General features: G+C 43.6%; 2 protein-coding genes across 2 annotated transcripts in view; both read right to left on the reverse strand.

The window, feature by feature from the left end:
• The window catches only part of LOC6531784, a 41,409-nt gene extending 37,030 nt beyond the window's left edge, over window positions 1-4,379 (reverse strand). The window contains exon 1 of the mRNA XM_002092535.3: window positions 3,957-4,379. The gene's annotated coding sequence lies outside the window, so the exon portion shown is untranslated. The remainder of the gene's footprint in view (window positions 1-3,956) is intronic.
• Window positions 4,380-10,717: 6,338 nt separating this feature from the next.
• On the reverse strand, window positions 10,718-12,184 carry LOC6531787 (splicing factor U2AF 50 kDa subunit). The gene has a single exon (XM_002092538.4). It carries the CDS (start codon window positions 12,107-12,109, stop codon window positions 10,796-10,798), a length of 1,314 nt encoding a protein of 437 aa, XP_002092574.1. The 5' UTR covers window positions 12,110-12,184; the 3' UTR covers window positions 10,718-10,795.
• Between the last annotated feature and the right edge of the window lie 9,858 nt (window positions 12,185-22,042).

Below are 22,042 nucleotides of genomic sequence, written 5' to 3' on the forward strand. Positions count from 1 at the left end.
GGCGTAGAGCTGAACTCAGTGCTTTAAAGTATAGAGGGCCATATACAATCAAATTTTAAATTATGTACATACAGGCTAGTACGAGATGGTAATTTAAGATGTGTCCATTCCATTTTTCTTCCATTCTTCCATTTTTTATCCGCACGTTAATCATTCGCCTAACCATGTGCATCATAAAAATGCGCAGCAAAACTCAAATTAAAATGCATCTAAAAAAAAGTATCCACGTGTCGACATTTAGGTCCAATAAAAAATATGAAACGAACCGCCTCGTGTCGTGATGAAAATCTATAGTTAGAAACTGAAACTTTTGGTAGTTTGAAACGTAAACAAGCCGAGAATTTGTTGCCACCCAAAAATGATGGAACAGACACATAAAAGTGCGGCCAGTTCGGTTGGCTTTAATGCAATTATATATCCAAAAAGGAAAAAAAAATGGAAAAAATTGAGGGCGAGCAGCAGGGAGAAAGTGGAGAAAAGTTGAAGTGAGGAAATTGCGTGCAAAAGGGAAGAAAATTTATTGGAAAAACAGGACGAAGAACGAAATTAAACACGCGCAGTGGAGATGGTGCCACCCTCCCATTTTGCTCCGCTCGCATAAAAAGTCTGAATTATGTTCCATAATAAAAAGTTATGACTGTAAAATTTTTTAATTGCACATTTGGGAGTTTTCCGCACTTTTTTCCTGTTTATTTAATTTGAAATTCGTTGTTGGCTCGGCTCAAAGACACCGCAAGCAATTTTATTGGCCGACTTCATGCTGCCAAACAAATGTGTCAATACGACCAGGACAAAGTTTTGCCATTGCGGTTAAACCCAAGTTAAATACTTTAAGCAAATGCCCCGTCCAAAAAGCAGCTGCAAAAATGATTCTCCTTATTTGTACTGCATATAAAATGATTCAGCCTTTGTTCTTCGCTTTGCAGCTTTGGAGCGGCAATTAAATGGCCGCTGGGCGAATGTGCTGCTCATCGAGTTTTCAACAGAAGTGTTTTTCTTGAGTGACTCCACTTCGGCGGCTGGAAATTAAATTATTATTATTGGCAAACTTCGAGACTTCAAGACTGCGAGACTTCGAGACTTGCCCAGGAAAGATGAGGCCCGCAGTTCTGCGTATGAAAGCCGAGACTGACAGGGAAATTTGATAGACGCCCCTAACATAAAAGCAAACACAAATACAAATTTAATACACTGTTTGTCTAGGGAACTCGAGGTTTGCAAATATGGTTGACGAACAGAGTGAATTTGATTTGTTTTCAACAAGGTGCCAATTAAATTTTAGCTGCGGAATTTAACTGTCATTCAATCAAATAGTATTTAAAAAATCGTTACCACAAAGAATCAGGATTTGTTGAGCAAAAACTTGACTGCACACTATTTGCAATGCCATTTTACTTTTCACATGTATTGTTTAACATTTAAATAGTTCTTTTTTATGATTGCCATCCCTGTTAGAGGTTTTATTTATGGCTTTCTGCCTCATTTGCATTTGTTTTATGAACTCAATTACTAGAATTTTTAATAGCGCGAGTCCTCGTTTTTTTTTTAAATATTTAAGCTCTCTGCAATCAGAGAAAACTAATCCAAAGTGGTAAAATTCCAAACTCCCTCCACAACTTTGGTTTTTTATGTCCACAATGCCCCACTTTGGTTTGCCCCTGCCCACCAAAGAATTTTCTTCTCTTTCTTAAGCAAATGACATCTGCCGTCCATCTGCATTTTTGTTGGCGGAGTGTCTGGCTAATTTGCTTCTCCTTTGCTTTAATCTGGGCGAGTAAATTTACAAATTAATTAAAACAACAAACCAACGAGGGCAAAAAAATGTCTGCAAAAGTGGAAAAAGTGAGACGCGCAACAGTCGCGGGGCCAAAAGTCAAGAATATTTCAAACAGGAGCGTGGCTTAAAGCAAAAAAAAAAGTATCCCCAAAAAACACAGACAAACAGCGAAATTAAGGCACTAAAAACACAGGCAGACAACAAACAATGAGTAGTTGAAAAGGCCAAAATACCGGGATGAGAACGCTGAATTTGGGAGCAGATTTGGTTATCCTCCTTCTTTTTAGCCACAAAATTCAAGGGACACAACAACAACGAGGAGCGGGAAAACACGGCAGAGGCAACAATAATAGCGGTGGAAAAGAAGAAACAAACTTCAGACCCGTCGGCAAATGTAAAAAAGTCAAAAGTGGCAGAAACGTTGGTGGATGATGATGGGGCAAAAGGACCTTTTCTGCGGTCGGGCTGGGAAAAGCGCGTGGAAACGCACAGAAGTAATAATAATAAAGGAGGGAGCGCTCCAAGGAGTGGGGCGGGGAGCGGTGGGTTCTGGGCGTGGTTTGGGGTGCTAGGCGATTTCAGTGAGCCGAGAGTAAATTATAAATTAACGCTGCAGGCGACGCGAGGTCAACTTGGCGGTGTCCTTTGCTCCTTCACCTCACTTTCTGCTGCTGCTCCATCGTTTTGCGCTGTTTTTTGCCGCTGTTCTTTGACTCACGGACACACACGCATGGCCCAAGGATCCATGTCCTTTCCCAAGCATAAGTGGGTGGTGTGCCGCGACTATATAATACCCAGTACCCAGTGCTTGCCAATCTAAAGTATTTCTTCCAATCATATATCATTTCACTTTAAAGTTATTTCAGTATATTCTGAGATAAAGATTATTGTAAAAGCTATAGCTTCTCAACTGCCCAGTAACTCTTTTTTTTGCATATCCTTTTTGTCTCAGTTGTCCTTGCCAGGATACGCCCTAAACTCTAAAAACGCTGGGTATCCGGCAAAAAAAATGTAAACACGAAAAACACACATACAATGGGAACTCGGCACGCGGCCTCAACTGACCGCAAAAAACATAACGAGAGAAAGAAGGAAGAGGGCGGAAAAGGTGGTGGAGCTGGGAAAAGCCCGCGGGATGGGGAGGAAATGGGAAAGGGTGGGTGGTTGGGTGTAGGTCGGCGAGCGTGGACAAGTGCTTCAATTGGCGTTGGTGGCGATAGTAAATTCTCTCCTGGTCGCTTTTTGGCGAGGGGATTTCCCGAATTACCAACGTGGAGTTCAAGTGCAGCTGGTGGGTGGTGGGTGGTGAGTGGAAAAGGGAAAAGGGAATGAAAAGCTGAGGGGCAAGTGGCTTGCCACCAGATGACATGATAATTGAAAATAAGTTGAGATTTGGCCAAGGGAGCTTAAGGGTGGAACAATCTGAAATTCCACTTGCTGGTTAATAAAGTTAGCGCAGCCAACTGGTTGGAAAAATAAGGAGTTGGAGATAATTGAATAAGAATTGAGTTATCCATTCGATTGTTCTTATATAAGTTTAGGCTTTAAATAAATTTAAAGAATACTGATTTCAAAAATTAGCTACTAGTGTTGCCCAAAATAATGCAGCAACTTCTAGGGAAAGACTTCCCTCCAGCCAAGCAGAATATGTCCAAAAGTTTTAAATAGCGCAGTTTTATTTCTTGCAAAACTTTATGAAAAGTTGAATTTAGTTTGCTCCCTTCTGCCCAAAACGATTTCTCACTAGCACAAGTTTAAAGTGTGTGTTGGCTTGATGGTTGCACTTTTATTCCTGTTCCCCGGGGATCCACAGCTGCTCCACCGCCTCCCGTGCTCCCCACTTCACCCCCGGGAGATTATTCACCCAGTCATGCATTCATCCAGGCGATGTCCATGACAAATATGCGGGAAACATGAACATGAGCCCCCAAGGGGCGGGGCTGACGGGCACGCAGCCCCCGGCGAACAGGTGTGGGCCAAAGGGGGTTGGAAATGCGAGAGGTGGGGGGCGGGGCACGCGTGCACAATTAAAAGTTTCATTGACTCGCAACATGGACATGAACGGACATCCGCTCCACTCGCGCAGGATCCTTGGGGATCCGATATTCGTGCATAAACTTGCGCCTAGTTCGCTGTCATGATTCGAATTTACTTTCCAGATAAGAGTTATGCAAATTACTTTGTTATTTAATCCTTGTGTGTAATCCGCTTGGCGTCATGCTGCAGTACCTTCAAAACTCAGCGCTTATATTTCTCAATCACTGACACTGTGCCACACGGATCTGCGGCAGTTGCAGCAGCAACATTTCACGGCAACACCAACTTATGCGACTTTCAATGTCCAGATATCCAGGGATTCAATTACTCGGTTTGCTACCCTGTGTTTCTCTCACGATGTTGCTGGAACTCGCGACGAACTGGGATCTTTTTTGGCACCAGGCTCGCTCGGTCACTTTTTGGATTGACTACCGACTGCGGGACTCGATTTCTAGCACTTCTTGCCACAAAAGCATTTTCGAACGAACACAACGATTTGAACGCAACAGCCGCGCGTCTTGCGATTTCGAATTCGAGTACCACAACGCTTGAAACTCTCGGCAATACTAAACGCAATTTATGAATCGAGTCGGCGACTGCATCGCGTGTGGATCGCATTGCTCGCCTGTGGATGGCATGTTGACAGTGTGCTCAGTGCGCATGCGTCGCCTCCGCGAGAGAGCATGTGGAAGCTATGTTAACATTCAATTCGATTCCCAAAGGAGTTCTGCGGACCAATAAGTTACTTGATCTTGTTAACCCCTAAGTTTAAGCCTTGTTTTTGCTGCCGAAACAAAACCAGTTTGGTCAGAAATAAGTAGGAATTGATTTATATTTACAGAAATGTATTTTCCTTAAATCTTTAATCCCTACTGTGGCTTATTTTAATGGAATATTTATATTTATGTACTAAGATGTAACCAAATGGAACTGTATATAATAAAATAAATTATCAAAATCAATAATGGCAATTGTCTTAATTTGTTCATAGTTTAATAAAAGATCACATTGCGCTTACATTAGATTAGCATAAAAATTACTTTTACATATGCCACAAAATGACACACATTTTGAATGATTTCCACAAACAAAAGCAGACAGAATTAGAATCAACAACTCGCTCACTCAGTCCACATCGTCCACAGTCCACATAACGTAACATACGTTCCAAAAAACATCTCAGTGGAACCCAATTAAATGTTATCATAGGGAAATTGTGTGTTATTAAAAAAAACGATGTAAAAAATTCGGAAAGGCAATTAATGAATCAAAACTCAATGAAATCATATCTGTAACTTAATAATTTGAAATAGTTCAAAATATACCGACTACATAAAAGGGAGTACTAATTCGGAGTAATGCCATCCACAAGAGGAAAAGTGCGGCACCTGTAACAGTTTTCGGAGTAGCACGCTGTAAACTTAAATTTTCTTATTGGAACTGACCTATGCCATTGCGACACGCCGAAACTCAAGCAATTTAAAGGAGTTTAAAAGATTTGGTTTAATTGCCGTGCAATCGATGCAGCAAATTTTTGCAGACATTCATTTAAGCTTTAATAAAATTATATTACCGGCTTAATTATTTTTGCATATTGGTGCTGCGAAAAATGGCTTAATACACATTTAAATAAAGTGCTGTGAACTTAATTACGTGTAAGTGGCCACATTTAAATTTAATCCTGCAGAGTTTCCATTTTTTTCCATAACTTCCAACAACAACGCCCATGGCATTGCGCCCGAGCGCCAAACAAAAGATGAAAATCAGGTAACGAAAAAATTAAATGATAAAAAAGGAAACAAAAACACGGGAAAATTAAACCGAATGCAATGGTCACATCGCCGAGTCTGATCTAAAGGGCATGGCATCGAGATCATGTTTATCTCTCGATTTTAATCTCGCTGCCATCTGAGAAATGCGTTTGTCCAAAAGTGCCCCAAAATTTGGCCGTAATAAGACTCTCAACTTGCCAACAAGCCCGCTGCTTGAATGCAATCTGAATAAAGTGCGCAAGCGGAGGCCAGAAGACAAATGCGGCACCATTCAAGCTATTAAGGCATCGAATCACAATGCACAGGAATGGTTGGAAAAAATAACGTCAATTTTAATACCAATTAGGATACTTTTTTCTGCCCTCGCCTCTTCATTCGAATGGAATGAATGAAGACCGCCGGGGAAAATGGGAAAAAGCGAATCTAGAGTGAAGTGAAGTGGAGTGGAGTGGCGAGTGCGTTGGAGCTCGCAGAGCGCGACAAACAAAGGAAAGGAAACCTGTTCACCTGGACGGCAGAAGGGCGGCAGGTGCAGGTACATATCACCAGCAAATCACCGGTGAGCTGGTTCTCTTAAGCAAAAAAGATTCCAAACTAAATAAAGCAGGGCACAAGGCAAAGCAAAGCAGAGAGCAGTTGAAAGATTAAAATCAGCAGCAACGCAAACACAGCAGCAGCAGAAGAAAATAATGCAAATTCAGATGAGTATCAAAAGTTGAAGTTGAATTGTGTGGATGTCGACAGCCGAAAAGGGGGCGGCGGGCAGCGCAGGCCGGCAGGGGGAGTGGCACTGCAGCAGCATACCAAACAAACGCCAGGACAAATGCTCGCCAGCAGAGAATGAAGATGACTCCCGGAGCAGCGGGCATTCATCAGTGGGCGGACCCCGAAGTTCACGGCATTTATACAGCATTCACAGCATTACACGGCAAAAAAAAGCAATATACAAACATGGACAAAGTCCGTGGAAGTCGTCCTGAATAGAAACGCCCAGCGGAAGGTCAGTGAACCATTCGGTTGCGCCACAGGTATGGAGGTATGTAATCTGCACTTACGCTTATAAGTTCACTCCACTATCATCAACACCATTCACAAGTTGTCAGTCATCGAGGAAACGACGACAGGTACTCACAAAATAGAACTGGACTGGGCAAATTAAGGGGAAACATAAATATTGATATTCGACAAGCATAATATTGTGTCGTATATCGAGCAGCGAAAATGTGGACAAAAATGGCCAGGAAAATATTCAAAATCAACACACTGATGTTGGAAAGTGTGCCGATTAAAACGTACTTATTGAAAACTAATAATACTTTGTAAAGAAAACATTTGGCATCTGAACCATGCACATTTTTCGTGCATTTTTCTCACAGTGCACTCGACAAGAAGGACAGTTCAACAACAAAATTAAGTCGGACATTTAGTTTGGATTATATGCCGGGCCAGTCGAAAAAGTCGGGCATTTTCGAGCAGCTTAAATTGTGTTTTTCCCCATTGTCTCGTTGCTCGCTGCTCTTATTGTTGCTCCACATCTGGTCGCTTCTTGGGGATTATGTGATTCGGCTTCACTTGGGGTCAAAGTTGACACGCATTTGCATTCGAGAGCAGGTCAAGAAAAGCAGGAAAACAAACGATTTAAAAGGTTTTGCGGCACAGTATCAAAGCAAATGCTCGAAAAGTAATGGTTAAATGCTGCCTCAAATAGCTCCCTGTGTCACTTGGATGTCCTTTTGGGTCACTACCTCGTTCTGGTTGCTCGGAATAATCTGCATTATGATTTCATTGCCGACTCACCTGTTACACCTCAGGTTCTCAGGTTGCTCTTGCTTTAGTTTCGGTTTATCCGCTCGTCTGAGCCTGTTTTTGTTAAAGGCCTGGCGCTTGATTTTATGACCCTCATTAAGTGCGCTCAGGTCGCAGGTTATTCGCGCTGGTCCCTCGGAAAACTCGGGAAAAACCCATTCGGATGCCCATTGTTTTTCCTTTCGGCGCCGTAGGGTGTCCACAAATGGGTTCTTCGAACTCGCGTCTCGGATTCGGGATTCGAGACTCGGTTTTGGAATTGTGTAAGAGTTTAGAGAGACAAATGGCTCTTGAGCCGCGTAATAGATCAGCGGAATTATCTTGTAACATTGTGCTCCAGCCAGTTGAATAGCCAGCTAATGGGTTAGTTTAATGGTGTTAGGGGATGAGGAGAACTAGTTCAATGTAACTCTGCAGGATGAGGCAGCTAGATTTATGCCCCTGAAAACGAGGTAACTCAGATGAATGGTTTTGCCTGTCGATAGTAGGAAATATTTCACCTTTCAAAGCAACACAATAAGACCAATAGAAGTGGTTAATAATGTAATTTTGCTAAGATAATCACTCGCTTGTTTATCAGTGTAGAACTGAAGGTAGAACTCAAGCTCACCCTAGAAAAACCTTTTATATTTAGAACCGCCAGGTGTATTTGCTTTGTTTTATGTTCTATTTTAAGCAGTTGAACGGCTTACGCAAATAAAACCGAGACAATTTTCGCGCCGCCGGAAAAGGGAAAACTCCAAAACATTTAAAGAACGCTTTTTTCGGCATTTGCGCTCCTATTCCGCATTTATTATCGCCGGGCAAACAGTTCAAAGCGAAACAAAGCTCTCCAATGATGTCGTTTAATGAATTTTTATCTGCGAATGAGACGGGATGTTCCGGGGAGTCCTAGAGGTCATAAAAAGGGTTCACAGACGATTTGCTCGAATTAATTGCGCTGCCATTAACGAAGCGGCGTGGAACTCTGGAACTCTGGAGCGGGATTGGGATTCAGAATGGGTATGGAAATGGCAGTGACAGGATATGGTTGGGCGGAGAATACCATCCCACCATCCAACTACCCAAAAACCCCAGCCACCCTTGCCTTGCAGTTGAAATTTCGGAGAAATTATTCTCGCTGGTAATTTGTTTTTAGCCTTTGTTGTCGACTATGAAGGGGAAATTACAGATTCTGCAGAGCTGCTCACAATATTTGTTTATTTGATTTTATTTGCGTGTTTTGTTCGCCTCTTCATTTCTTATTTTTTCACATTTTTTTGGGCACCGGAAATGTGAATTGAATTGCGGGCAAACCAAACAAAGCAACAGGTTCTGCTTAATTGAATTCAGGCTTCTGCCCTTTGAGCAGAATAAAAAAAGAAGCTGCCTCCTTTGCCCGCCTGATTTTTAAATAATTCAGAGATTAACTTCTGGCCGTTGATTTGCAGCAGTTTAGTTCATTAAGTCCGTAGCTTTGTCTCTGAACTTTTCCGTGTATCTTCATTAAATCCGTACAAATTGAACGCATGCGAGATGCCTATCGCGATCATTAGAAGAACAAATTTTTATGCATTCCCTGATATCTGAATAGAGTATCTGTGGTTTGGTATCTTTGGCAAATTTATACTGCGCTCGGCCACCTAAACTATCATTAGTGAAACACAACGTTCTGCAGATCCAACTAATTAAGTTGGATAACTCGTTGGGACACAAATCAAGTGATGGATGCGATAAGTGAAGGAACTAGCTTCTGATTCGATTCTCTGCCAGCCACCAAAGGGAACAATCAACGAAGGTGAAATGGGTAAAAGAGTCGTTTAACAATCGATTTTGGAGGAAGGCGTTGCACTGGCAGGAGCCCAATGATTATCTACTACATCATATTCAAATGAAATGATGAGAATGCAATTAAAAATGCATAGAAGCCGCCGGGATGAAGGGTTTTGGAGTCGCTCGGGTTCACTCAACTGTGGCTTTTGATTGCTCAATTTCGATTACCTAACATCCAGACCCTAACCTCGGACACAAACGAAAGAAGGGGGCGGAGAGGAGAGGGTTGCTGGACGAGATTAGAAGTCAATCCAGTTAATCCCCAAAGCGCAGCTGCCAGCTCATAAAAATCAACGAAGGAAAAAACTACACAATCAAAGAAACCCTTTTCAGTTGATTCCTCTCTCTCTTCTGCCCCACCTCGAAAGTCTGGAATTTTTATTGTATCCGCATCTTTATGGGCGTTTATTAATTACCCATCGAGGCATTGATTTTCATGGGACAGCGCAGCGGCATCGAAAGAAGTCTCTTAGTTTTTCGAGTTTTTCGGTGTCCCCCGGGAATGAAAGGCTCGCCTTCAGATCGTCGCCTCCTCCGGTGAATGACAAAAGTCCCAGGCGTTGGATTAATTTGTGGCCACGGTCCACGTCCCCACGTCCACTTTCGAGTTCTCAACTGCTCAACTTCTTGCCCATCCTGCTGCCTGGCACAATCTCCTCCAGTCCGATAAAGCGTTTAGCTCTGGTCGTCGTTGCCACTGATAAATCGCTCAGTCTGCAGATGGAGATGGGCTTTCAACGCTCTTAGCACTGCACTGGGAGAAATGCGCTGTTACTCCTTATCCGGAAGAAGGTTTTATCAAATAGATAATAAACGGTTTCTGATATTTCATTTCCCACCTTTGAAGCTCGTTTCTCTACGTGTGCCAACGCATTTCATTACGCGTACGAGTATTGATGATCGGCTGTCGACCAAATGACCAAACTTTGAGATAAGAAAAGACCCCAGGCGAATGCGATGCCCCAAGGTGAAACCCTCGAAACGTGAAACCTGAGAAAATGCAACCGTGCGGCGAGATAAGCAGCCGAAGAGAAGCTTCTCCATTGAAAAGGCATTAAGGCATTACCTGGGCATCGTAATAAGCGGATGGGATGGTAGCTGGGTAGGTGTGAATATGCCGAGAAATGCCGGCGATAAAGCGTAAAGTTTAAAATTTTAATTAAGCAAGAGCTTTGCGCCGACTCTTCCAGGGGAACTGGAATCACTGGAGGAGCAAAGGAGGAGCTGCTGCAGGAGGTGTCGGATTTTGAGCAGCTTTAAGGATTGCAGCTTAAGTGGGTCTGCCTAATTGAATCCCTGCCTGCCATCGTTCTTTGGGGGCGCGGAGGCGTGTCCCCACATTCCGTCCCCAGATTACTTAAAGCGATTTCTTCGGCATTAAGCAGAAGATATCACAACAACGCGAGTCGGGATCTGGGTATTAACTTCCTCAACGCTCCTGGCCTTGGCAACATCAGCTCACCGATTCAACAGCTTTCGAGATGAACTGACTAGCAGCGACAAGTTGGAGGTATCGGCTTATTAAATACTGGTTCATTTTAATACAGATAGAGATATTTATATATTGTTTATATTATTTATGGTTTAGATTTTATTGGAGATCATCCTGCAGGTACTTGTCGGGATCGTAGAACGAGGTCATCACGATGCGCCCGCTGAACTTGCGGCCACTCAACGCCTTCAGGGCCTTCTGCGAATCCTCCACGGACTCGAACTGGACAAAGACCTTGCCACAGCCCCGCTTCGGGAATTGTCCAACGGGGCGCGGGATCTTGATGCTCCGAACATCTCCGTACTTGGCGCACTCCTGCTTGATGTCCGAGCGAATGTCCTCGAACTCCTCGTTGTCCAGCAACTCCTCCGGCAACACCATGTTCAGCAGGCAGAGAATCTCGGTGGGTGAGCCGGGGTCTAGTAGTGTGGATATTCCCGGCACCTGTACAATGGGCTGTTGTACGGAGAGCCCATTCTTTCCGCCGGGAATGGATCGCTGGACAACCAGCCTGCGATCGCCCAACTGCATGCCATGCAAGCCAGCTATGGCGTGATCAGTGACCGAGGGATCGATGTACTCGAAGAAGGCGAATCCCTTGCTCAGGCTTGTGTTGATGTCCTTCACCAGATTGAGTCCCTTCAGTTCGCCGAAGGACTGCAGCAGATCCTTGATCTGGTCTTGATCCAGGCAGGTGGGCAGGCCTCCTACGTAGATCTTATTGGGCGAATCGGGGACAATCGAGGACACGGCAATGGTGGAAATCGGAGGATTGGTGGTGGTGGTGGCCGGCAGTCTAAATGACCTATAGCTCTCCATGTTAGAAACGCGTATCGAGGGCACCGGCTGATAGTCGTGTGGCCTGCGTATCTTCAAGATCTGGCCGCGAAAGATAATGCCATCGAAGTTCAGGGCCTGGGTGGCCTCGTCCATGGAGCGAAATTCCAGGAAGGCAAAGTTCTTCTCCAGATTCGTTTGACAGGTCAGCACAGCCTTGCCATCCAAATACTGTGCACCCTCGAGTCCCAGCGCCATGAGCTGTTGATTGAAGAACTCCATCATTTCCTCCTCCGTCACTCCAAATGGTATGTTGCCCACATACAGCCGGCGAGCTTGTCTGGTGATCATCGCAATTGCCGCGGACTCACCCGTGGGCATGGAATCCGGCGCAATCCGCGAGGCAATCTGTCCGCTGGCCTGCATGGCCTTGTACTGCTGCGGAGTCACCTGCTCATATCCCTCCGGCGGAATGTCCCAGGCGCTGGGAGTCCGACCTGAACGTCGCTGCAATCGCGATCTGTCCGCGAAAATGGTATCCGAACGGGTGGGTCGGGATCGAGAACTGGATCGCGAACGGGAACGCGAACGCAGGGCGTTCCGAGAATATTCCCTATTCGCCCGCAGACGACTCATACTTTTCCACTAAAGTCCTCGAGAAAACTGCTTGACAAGTCCCAAAATCACAATAGAAATTCAGGTTGATTCAGGGTGACAATTGAAGGAATCGATAACAAGCAATGTGACCGCACCAAACAAACGTTCTGTAACGTAAATTTAATTATTGCGCAGGTTTACCAAATTTAAAATGTCCAGCAAATTTGTTCATTCAGCATTCACATCTATCATTTAATGTATTCGATGCCAATGGCGAGCGGAAAAAAAAGAAACAATTAAGTCGTTTATCATACATCATCCGCATAGTATTCAGCTTTCTATGCGACTTATATCGTCGTTATATCTTTCAACAGAAAAACGTATCTACGTGTGTAGGTAACGTATCTGCGGGTGCATTTCCAGCGAATAATCATAATCATCATAATTTCCGTTAATATCGCCAATCAATTATAATTAATTGGCAACGGCTCTCGCCCGCAGGCCGTTGATTATTTAAGTAGAGAAGAAGCAATTTGTTTTTTTTTTGGGTTCGTTTCTAGAGCTGCGTGTGTCTCCAACGCGATGTGTGGTCCTCCGAGCCCATCTCTTCCCGCAGGGGTTCTCTCCACGGAGAAGCAGGGGATCCCATCCTCACCGCATTCCTCGGAAACGCGACAACGACTTCATTTGGAACCGAGGGGCGACTCAATTAATTCAGAAAGGCGACACAATAAAACTGTCAACTCAGATCGCATAAAGGAGGGATTTCAAACATTTAGGGGAGTACTATTCTATTCACGGAAAGTATCCTGCTTGCACAACGCTACACAGAACAAAGTATTTGAATAAAACTGCCATCAAAATACAAGTTAAGAAAGTTACGCTTGATTTTTTCCTCAGTGGATGGGAATCTACGCATCACCATTCCACACTTAACCCCCTATAAACAACTTTGTCGTACCCACAACCAAGTGATAATTTATGTGCCGATCCTCGATCATCGACTGCACCACACGATCGCCTGCGGCCTGGGATCGGAGATCCTTTGTGGTATCATACCCCATCAGCTAGGATAATGGTCTACTGTTTAATGGCTATTTGATGGCCCGGCGATCGCGTACAGATAAAGATACAGTCAGAGATACAGTCCCAGTCATGATTCAATGCCAATTTGACACTTTTGAGGAGGCGGCGGCGGCGGGGGTGCACACTAAAATGCAATCTCTGTCCGGCATTAAGCCTAAATTAAATATATTTCATCCAGTGTCCAAAAACCAATTAATTCTTTGTCCGGCCGCTTGCTTCCAATGGCCAGAACCTGTCCACAAGCCTGACAAACGCAATTAATTTGTCCATTTAAATTCAGGCTACGTTGCACCTCCGCCCGCCGATTTTCTGACATATCCCCACATTGATGTCCATCGATAATGGCGATGGCTAGCCAGATGAGGATGACGAAACTCCCGACTCCACATCCACACCCCTCCGTTTTTGTCGATCAGCGACTTCGATTTTGGCCTTTTATTTGAACAATAACACGCTGGCGATAAATTAATTTTTTCCTTGGCACGCAACTTAATAAAAATTCATAACATATTGTGCCGCGCCAGAGTTTTGGCCACATCAACGAAATGGAAATCAGTCAAGAGGCCAAAAACCCATGAAATTATTAAAGTCGTTCTTCTCGAAAGAGAATTTTTGGTTGGGTTGCGTGGGAATATCAGAATATAATTTCAGAAAATTAATATGCATATGTTATTATTACACAAATAAACTATTAAGTGTTAAAAATCATTATTAGATGCAGCTGCTACTTACATTTAAGCTCTATTATAGTAAATTCTATTATGCAACTTTATCTAAATTCCACGTTCCTGATTTTCTCATTCGAAAATATTTGGATGAATTAAATTCCATAATAAATTAGATAACAAATCCGTTTATTTCAATCAGGCTTATTCCACGTTCGTTTCCCATTCGTCATTATTTCCATTTAGATATTTCATACCAAAAATAATATGAGCGAATTTGTGTTTTTATAATTAAGCTGCCGTAAAAAATTCTTTGTTTGGTTAGTCGCCAGATGTCGAGGAGCCGTTTAAATTTCAGTATTTATTTTGAAAAATGTCCACATATATTTTGCTACCAATAGTTTGTTTTCCATGCGGTTATACATCATTTTTTGCCGGCTTGTTTGTGTGACTTTCAAATAAAACACTGGCATATTAACGAGCGACGAAGACCTCACATGCCGAATAAGTTTATTGTGATAAAGTGCCTGGGACAGATTGGTATTGATTCACATGGAGGAAAAAGGCAAATTTGTGAGGTGGGACGAAGTCCTCAGTCCTCAGTTGCGGTCAAAACCAAAACGCTTTCCACGAATTTGGGACCCAAATAAAAATAAGGGCAAATAATTTTATAATGAACTTTGGGTTCGGGCCGATTTCATTGATGGCTGATGGGTTCGATTTGGATTTCGATTTCGGCGGCACCAATTGATTTGTGGCCTTAAGCGTGTGAACGTGATTTTATTATCAAATATTTTCCATGTTCTGTTAGTTTTAGTAAATTAAATAAATCATGCAATGGCGGCAGAGAGCAGAAAGCAAAAAGTTCTCCAAAAAGTCCGAATTCGGTACGGTGGTTTTGTCAACAAGAATATTTCAATTTATTTTCTGATGAATCAACAGAAAATAAAAAGCCATCACGAAATATAAAGCAAAATAATGAAAGCACAAATAAAACAATTTCGCATGCAGCTTTTGCCCTTTGCCCATAGTGTGCTGATGCTGTCTCTTTCTGTTATTCCCCCTCTCTCGCTCCCACCATAAATATCTCTCGAGTGCATCCGCAACTACTTCAGATTACAGATTTCAGCATAACAATTTGTTTTTTCCCTCATGCTTTTATTTCATTTTTTTGCCTTTTTTTTTGTTTTTTTTTTTTTGTTATTTTATAGTTTTATGCAATTTCTCGACAATTTGTCGGAGCCTTCTTCTCGTGCCACCGCTTCATTCTTCGGTTTTCGGGTGAGGAATTTGCATCATAAATTGTCAGAAATGTCATAAAAACGAAATATATTTGTACATACTGCTGTACATACATTCCGTTCGCTCTTTGTTTTTGCCATCATCGCAGATCCCAGAACCCAGAAGCGGCGGAGGAAGGGCTTCTTGTGGGAGGACATTGACATTCAGCTGGTTCTTCGTAATTTCATTTCACTTCACATCAGGGAGCTCCTCCCTCCCCCCTCCCTCCTTTCTTTCTTTTTTTTTTGGGGCTTCCCCCTTCTGCGCCATGCAGTTGACTTAAGCCCGAAGGAGCTGCAGCTTTGGAGCCAGAAAGGGAATTCCTAATGATATTCTGGCCGAAATTATCTGCTTAGAGTTGGCGAAGCGCAGAGTAATGCAGTTAGCTGAAATGCAATCACTGCGAGTGAAGGCAGCTTTAAGAATCTGCGATTACCTCAATCCCATTTAAATCGGTATTCTTCAAATCTAACCAGTCTCTAACCAGAAACACAATAAACTAGTCGGTTTCGCTTTAAAACCAACTGAGATACTTCAAAAAGGAGCTTAGCGGCGGGCAATACAACACCATTCAAGATTTAATGGGGATATTTTTAATATAAACTATCCGACTTTTAATGCCAAGTGCTCGGTCGCTTTTCCGATTTTCCTTCGCATCGAGAAGAAACTATGGGCTGCCTTTGTTTCAACCCCAGCGACAAGCCACAAACGCCATTAAATGGGGTCTTTCTCCCCAACTCAGAACTTCCCAACTTCCGAACTTCCCCCCGTTGCACTTACACAATTTATAACTCCCCTTTTGGAATTTAACCCTTGAACGCTTCGCCTCTGAAATTGATTTCTATGCAATTGTTGTTTCGCTCGAAGAATCTGAAGGAATTTATGTTTATGTTTTTCCCTTGGCCATTCTGGCCGACATCGTTATAATTCAATAACCAGATTCCTTTTCCCCCCCCCGCTTTTCTCTTCGAGGGGAGAACTCCACTCCCCCAATTGCTTTCCTTTGTTCCGCACAATGCGCTAAAATCAATTGAGAATTTATGCACTTTGGCTGGGTCATTTATTTTATGAATGTTTAATAATCTGTGCATTGAGTAAATTTATGACAATCGCATGTTAATTGCCTGCCTGGCGCCGATATGTCAGTCATCCAGTGGAAGGGTCTGCAAGAAGGGAAGAAAGTGGGTGTCCAGTCACCCACTTTGTTTACATTCAATTTCATAAGTGCTAGTTTACCAGGCGGTGATCCTTGGTGGTGGTGGTGCTCCACTGGCCAGTGTTGACTCTGGTAGCCCCAATCCCTCGGAATCCGAGACATGTCGAACACATTACAAGAACGCCCTGCTGACGATTATCGATTGAACTTGCCGCCAGCCCTTTGATGAGTGGGAAAACTATCCGGAAATCAACGGCAATTTGTGGCTAACTTCGGTCAAGTTCTTGCATAAACAGAATAGTTTTATTTGTGATACAGACACTTGTCTTGTACACCAAAGTCAAACGAGGTTAAAGGTTATGGAGAAACAAAACCAAGCTAGCTTTCTTCTAGTTCTATAGAATTCCTTGGACAATTTCTTTCAAGATGGGAAATTGGTTTAATATGTTAAAAACTCCTTTCCTGTGTAAGTCACAACATAGTTTACCCTTTTTGTCTTCCTGAAGAGCTGAAATTCCTGGCGATGAAAGTCCTGGGCACTCGCTTTGCCATTTGCCTAAACAACTTGACCTGTGACCTGGTTCTTATCAAATGCCAACTGGAACTCCACTGACTAGTTGGTGCCCCACTTGAAGCTCGTAAATCGCCAGAACTACTGGTTGTTACCATCTCGTGCCCTCCATCATCATCATGCTCAACGTGGAACCGAAAGCGACACTTGTTTGTCTAAGCGCTGTCGCGTGGCAACCTCTGACCTTTGTCCTCTGACCCCAGCCCCAACCCCCCGACCTCTGTCCCCTGTCCATTGTATTTCCGGGTCTCCTCGGGATCTCTGGGCCGGGCCAAATTTGCGGCACTGCCAGTGGAGATGGAGATCAACAGAAACTTTGAAGAGGCGAGCATGATTTATGAAAGCTCTGCACATCATAAGCGAATGCGTTTATCATTTTTTACACCCGAAGCCAAAGTGAAGCTGCTGCAGCTTGGCCAAAATCTTGAAACTGGCGACGTTGACAAATGGCAAAAAACAGGCGGCAAATCCTGGGAGTCCCGAAGCCTTGTCCCTCCGTCTGTCCAGTCATCCGTTTGTCCAAAAAGCTGCGGGACTGCTCTTAATTTGATGCCCAGTTTTTGGTGCGGCACGCGCATCCGGATTCCGGACAGGATGATTCTACACTCGTGGCATCATTAAACATGCAATAGATACCTCCGCTGCTCCAAACTTTGTTTCTGCTTCTTTTAAAGCATTTGGCCAGTCAGTGTCGCATAAATTATTCTGTTAACAAGTTGTGTCAACATCATCATTAACAACAACCACGACAACTACAACTACACTGCGGCTCAGGCACATCTCATCTGAAGGCAGAAGTCTGAAGTCCGGAGTCTGAAATGCGAGATGACTAGGTCCGCAGCATGCAGTGAAACTTTTTCTTATTTTCCTCCTCTATTGGCTAATGGGAAACATGTGTTGCCGCAAAAAGTTGGACATGCGAGTCGGCCGGGAGATCCCAGACAAGAAACGGAACGGAGTCATTTGCAATGGAAATCGACGGACTGAAGGTGACATTTTATGCCTCTAACGCTGGCTAAGATCCAGCAGCAAACTGGTTAAAGTGAAACTTAAGTAGTAAATGGAAATATTCTCTACACAATTGTATAAAAAATGTCTTGTAATGTACATATACAAATATTTCCTAGATTGTTCCACGAACTGGTCTTCTGTTTATTTATATAAATGTCTTAGTTGTATGAAAAGCAAGACTTTCCTGTTCTCGTCTTACCTCATCACAGTTTGCCAGTTCCTAGAAGCTGAAAAGCATTTATGTGCAATTCTATAGGATTTTTTATTTTATGTTTGCATTCGACACTTGACCATTCCACGCACAGCCAGGCGAACTTCCTCCCACTGGCCAGCGATTATCGAAGTCCAGGGGATGTCAACGAACCGCGGAACTCCATGGGTTCATTTTGGCCATTTGTGGCTGGTTGGGCCACGACCAAAGACGGTGCCTTGTAGGCCTCCATGGGCAATTATCGGCAAGCGTCAATCGGCAAATCGCAGAGGAAGCGATGCCAAGAAACATAAGTCAAAACTCGCGACTTCTGCGGTAATTGCAACAAAGTGGAAAACAAAGGAAAGGCGCCTAAACAGTGGCGATTACCTTTTACGATTAGAGCGAAAAGTGTCAGACGCTTTTCCGAGCGCGGGGTGAGGTGCAATGGGCAATATGAATCATATTTTCCGATCGGGAAGCTCGCCGTTTCCTGGTCAACAAACTCTCGCAGTCCGGAGAGCCAATGGCTAATTGGATTTCCCGAATGGATTTCGCAGCCGAGCACCAGGATTGGGCCATGCTCTAAACAATAATTGTGTGGCCGGCAAAAAAGGCGGTGGGAGATGACGATGATTCTGCTGGCTGGCCATTGTCAAAGGGTCTCTAGTACTCTGGGCCGGCTTTGTTACCCTCGGACACTGGGACACAACAACATGCACTACACACTCCGGCACAAAGTGAAATTGTGCGTAAAATTCGTTGGTCACGTTTCCACGTCTGTTGACAATTGTTTTTCCGTTCCGTTCCGTTGTTGTGTTTTCTGCCATTAAACGCGTGCACATGCTGCCCCAACCCCAACTCCATTCACATTCACATTCACATACTCATACCCATACCCATTGCCATTTCCACTCCCTTCGCAGTTTTTATCCATCCTTAGATGACTGCAGTTCGTGTCATTTCCATTGTGTGGTCCCAGCACTCAGAGAAAAATATTACATACCCATGGCAGACAGTGAAACGGGTATGTGAATGTCTACAGCTATTTTTCCAAGTGCACTTCGCTCTGGCAACTGCAGCTAATCTTTTGTTTAGATGTTACATGGCTCAAAGGAAGGCAGCCGAGGAGAGGAGGAATGTGGAACAGGAAGAGGTCCGGCACCCGCTGAGGCCTCAAATTAGGCACAAATTTCACTGGCCGAGTGTCAATTCTGATCATATCTGGGGACGCACTTGGCCAAATTGCACTGGCGACAGGGAACAGACAGGATGCACAAAGTTGGAATGATACGGCACCATGACGGTGATTCCAGGACACACCTTCAATACGGATAAACCATCGAAATCATTACCAACAATGGCAAACTAGAGGGAATTGTGAATAGAACGCATTTATAGTTACCTTTTATCATCCGTAGCTTCAAAGAAGTTTAAGAACCTACAAAATAAAGACTTCGTATTTCAACTCTTTAAAGTAAATCAAGCAAACGAAACCTGAGTAGCGCGCCGGTTAGCAAATGCTGGGGTCACAAGAGGTCAACTGAAGAGGGCTCAAAACCAGAGTTAAACGCAAAAACAACAGGAAACCGAACAGCACTCAAAGAAATCCTGCAACACTGACCAAAAACCTGAGGAGCAATAAGGAAACACGAAGTGAACTAAAGGTTCGGGTCGGCGGAATGAAGTGGCTTATAAAGGATTGCATTGCCAGGAAGCAAGGTTTATTGTGCCACACCGCAGCAGCAGAAGGAACCACACTACACCACACACACACTTACACACACCACACCACACACACACTTACACACACCAAACCAACAAAAAACCCAAACCGAATAAGCCAAACGTAAAGCACACACCCTGTCACTTCCTGCCCCTCCCCACCCCACAACTCCCCCTTTTCCACCCACACTTTACTTACTACGCGACTTTTGGTGTTGATTATGACCCACCGAGATCTTTGTGCAGAGCTGGCTATTATATATTTTATAGGCAGATATATATATTTAAAATATTTTAAGTGTTTAAAAAGAATTTTATTAGGAGTAGTTATAGCTATGAATGTTACACATTATGGTAACTTTTAGACACTAAACAGAAAACTATACAAAGATTAGAGTAAAATGGGTACTCCAACCTGTTCCGAACTTATTAGTATCCTAATATATTTACTAATAAATAACTAGCTATTTTTATTAAACTAAACTGAGCATCACTGCTTCCGAAATGATAAATGAGAGTCATGCTGAAGTGTGAGCGGGGGGAGGAGCAGGATAAACCGTGAACAGTCGAGTGAAATGCAAAAATTATTGCAAAATGTTTTTATGACGAATGAAAAATTCGCTTGGCTCTGCCTCGCGTTTCTCTCACACGTTTGCCTCGCAGGACACCACCTCCTTGAATACTTCACCATACTCGTGCCATACTCGCTGGACTTATTTTCAGTGCATTTTTTCAGAATCAGGGGTTTTTATTCGATATTGTGACGCATTGATGATGTGCGGATGTTTGAGTGTGGGCAGTGATGTCCTTCTGAGTCTGCAGCTGTGTGCCGATTTTAAGCCTTTGGGCATTTTATTTGTTTTTCTTTAAATGACAGCAAACAGTAGAAGTGAAAAGGCCGGAAATCGGAAATAAATTCAGTGAGAAGAACGAATACCCCACGCTCTCCTCAATTACTTGGCAGCAATTTTAAGGCATAAATACATAAGATTCATATAATAGAAAGAAAAAGGCATATATTTAACTGAATATTTTTGATTTCATAATTCCAAGTATAAATATTGAACATGGCTTTGTATTTCCCCGAGGAGGTGCACAATAACTGGAAGACAGTTGGTTTCCGAAACTGAAGCCCAAACCATTTAAAAAAAAACTTCGTTTCACTTGGGGATGTGAAGGAAACCCCATACACCCAGCAGGTATGTATGTATACAGTGTCCTTGACAGCCGCAGACTTTGCTCAAGGAATGTGGTCTGGACAGAGACACCCACACAGAGAAACACAGAGAAGGACTCTGCTGGAGCCAACAAACCATTCTCCCCACAAGCAAAATATTTGTATTTAATAAAGCCAGGACAGAGTTCAGAGTTGAGAGTTGAGAGTCAGCGGGCCTGACTTTGCATACAACTTGCGAAATTTAATGTAGCCCGAGGACTCGAGGATTCCGGAAAAATAAAATAAGGCAAAACAAAACGGACCGAAGGACCGAAGTGCGGCCGAATAAAATAAAATTCGAACATGAAAAGCCTATTTAAAATGCTGACATACGAAATGCGAATGAACCGACACTTGAGGGCGCCACTGTGCCAGCGGCTGCGTGCCACGAAAATGAACAGTGAACAGTGGGGAACACACAGGGAGGGGGAAATGTCGGAAGGGAAAAGCGGGGATAAGGGTCTTGGGCGGCATTACCATAAAAATGGAAACAAAAGGCGCAGGCACAACAAGATCCACTTGACTCCATCCTGCCACACGAAAATTGCCCACCGAGAATGCGAAAATATGAAAATTGAGTGAGAATATGTAAATGTAATGAAATATTGTTTTTACTGAGGGAAAGTGCCTCAGTCGGAGGACTTCGCACATGACGAGGTCCTCCGCTCAAATCCTGAGCCCCTTTCATTTTGGCCAAAAATTTATGCGTAACAAGTCGCTGCTCCATTTATCATTTCACTCCGTGATTTACACTCTCGCTTTTGCTTTGTCTCGACTGGCAGTCGCTCCTTTTGGCCAAAATAAAGGAGTGGGTCCTGACGGACTAGCTGCCTGCCTGGCTGGCTGGCTGGCTGGCTGAATGAGTGAGTGAGTGACTATCTGTCTGGGCATTACGTATTGCAGCCGGTTGCGTCGGTTGGGGGCTGTTATTTAAATTATGAAAATTATTCAAACCGCAAATGGAATCATCATCATCTGTTATGGCTCCGAAAACAGAGCACCGCAGTCCCTGCCGCGAGGAGTGCGAGGTTTCTCAATCAGACCGAAAAGATAATCCGCAAATGGCAATCA

This window comes from Drosophila yakuba, chromosome 2R (assembly GCF_016746365.2).
Source record: "Drosophila yakuba strain Tai18E2 chromosome 2R, Prin_Dyak_Tai18E2_2.1, whole genome shotgun sequence".
Lineage (NCBI taxonomy): Eukaryota > Metazoa > Arthropoda > Insecta > Diptera > Drosophilidae > Drosophila > Drosophila yakuba.

What these genes read in the sequence shown, in the direction of transcription:
- LOC6531787 (XM_002092538.4), bottom strand. Translation starts at nt 12,109, where the DNA reads ATGAGTCGTCTGCGGGCGAATAGGGAATATTCTCGGAACGCCCTGCGT.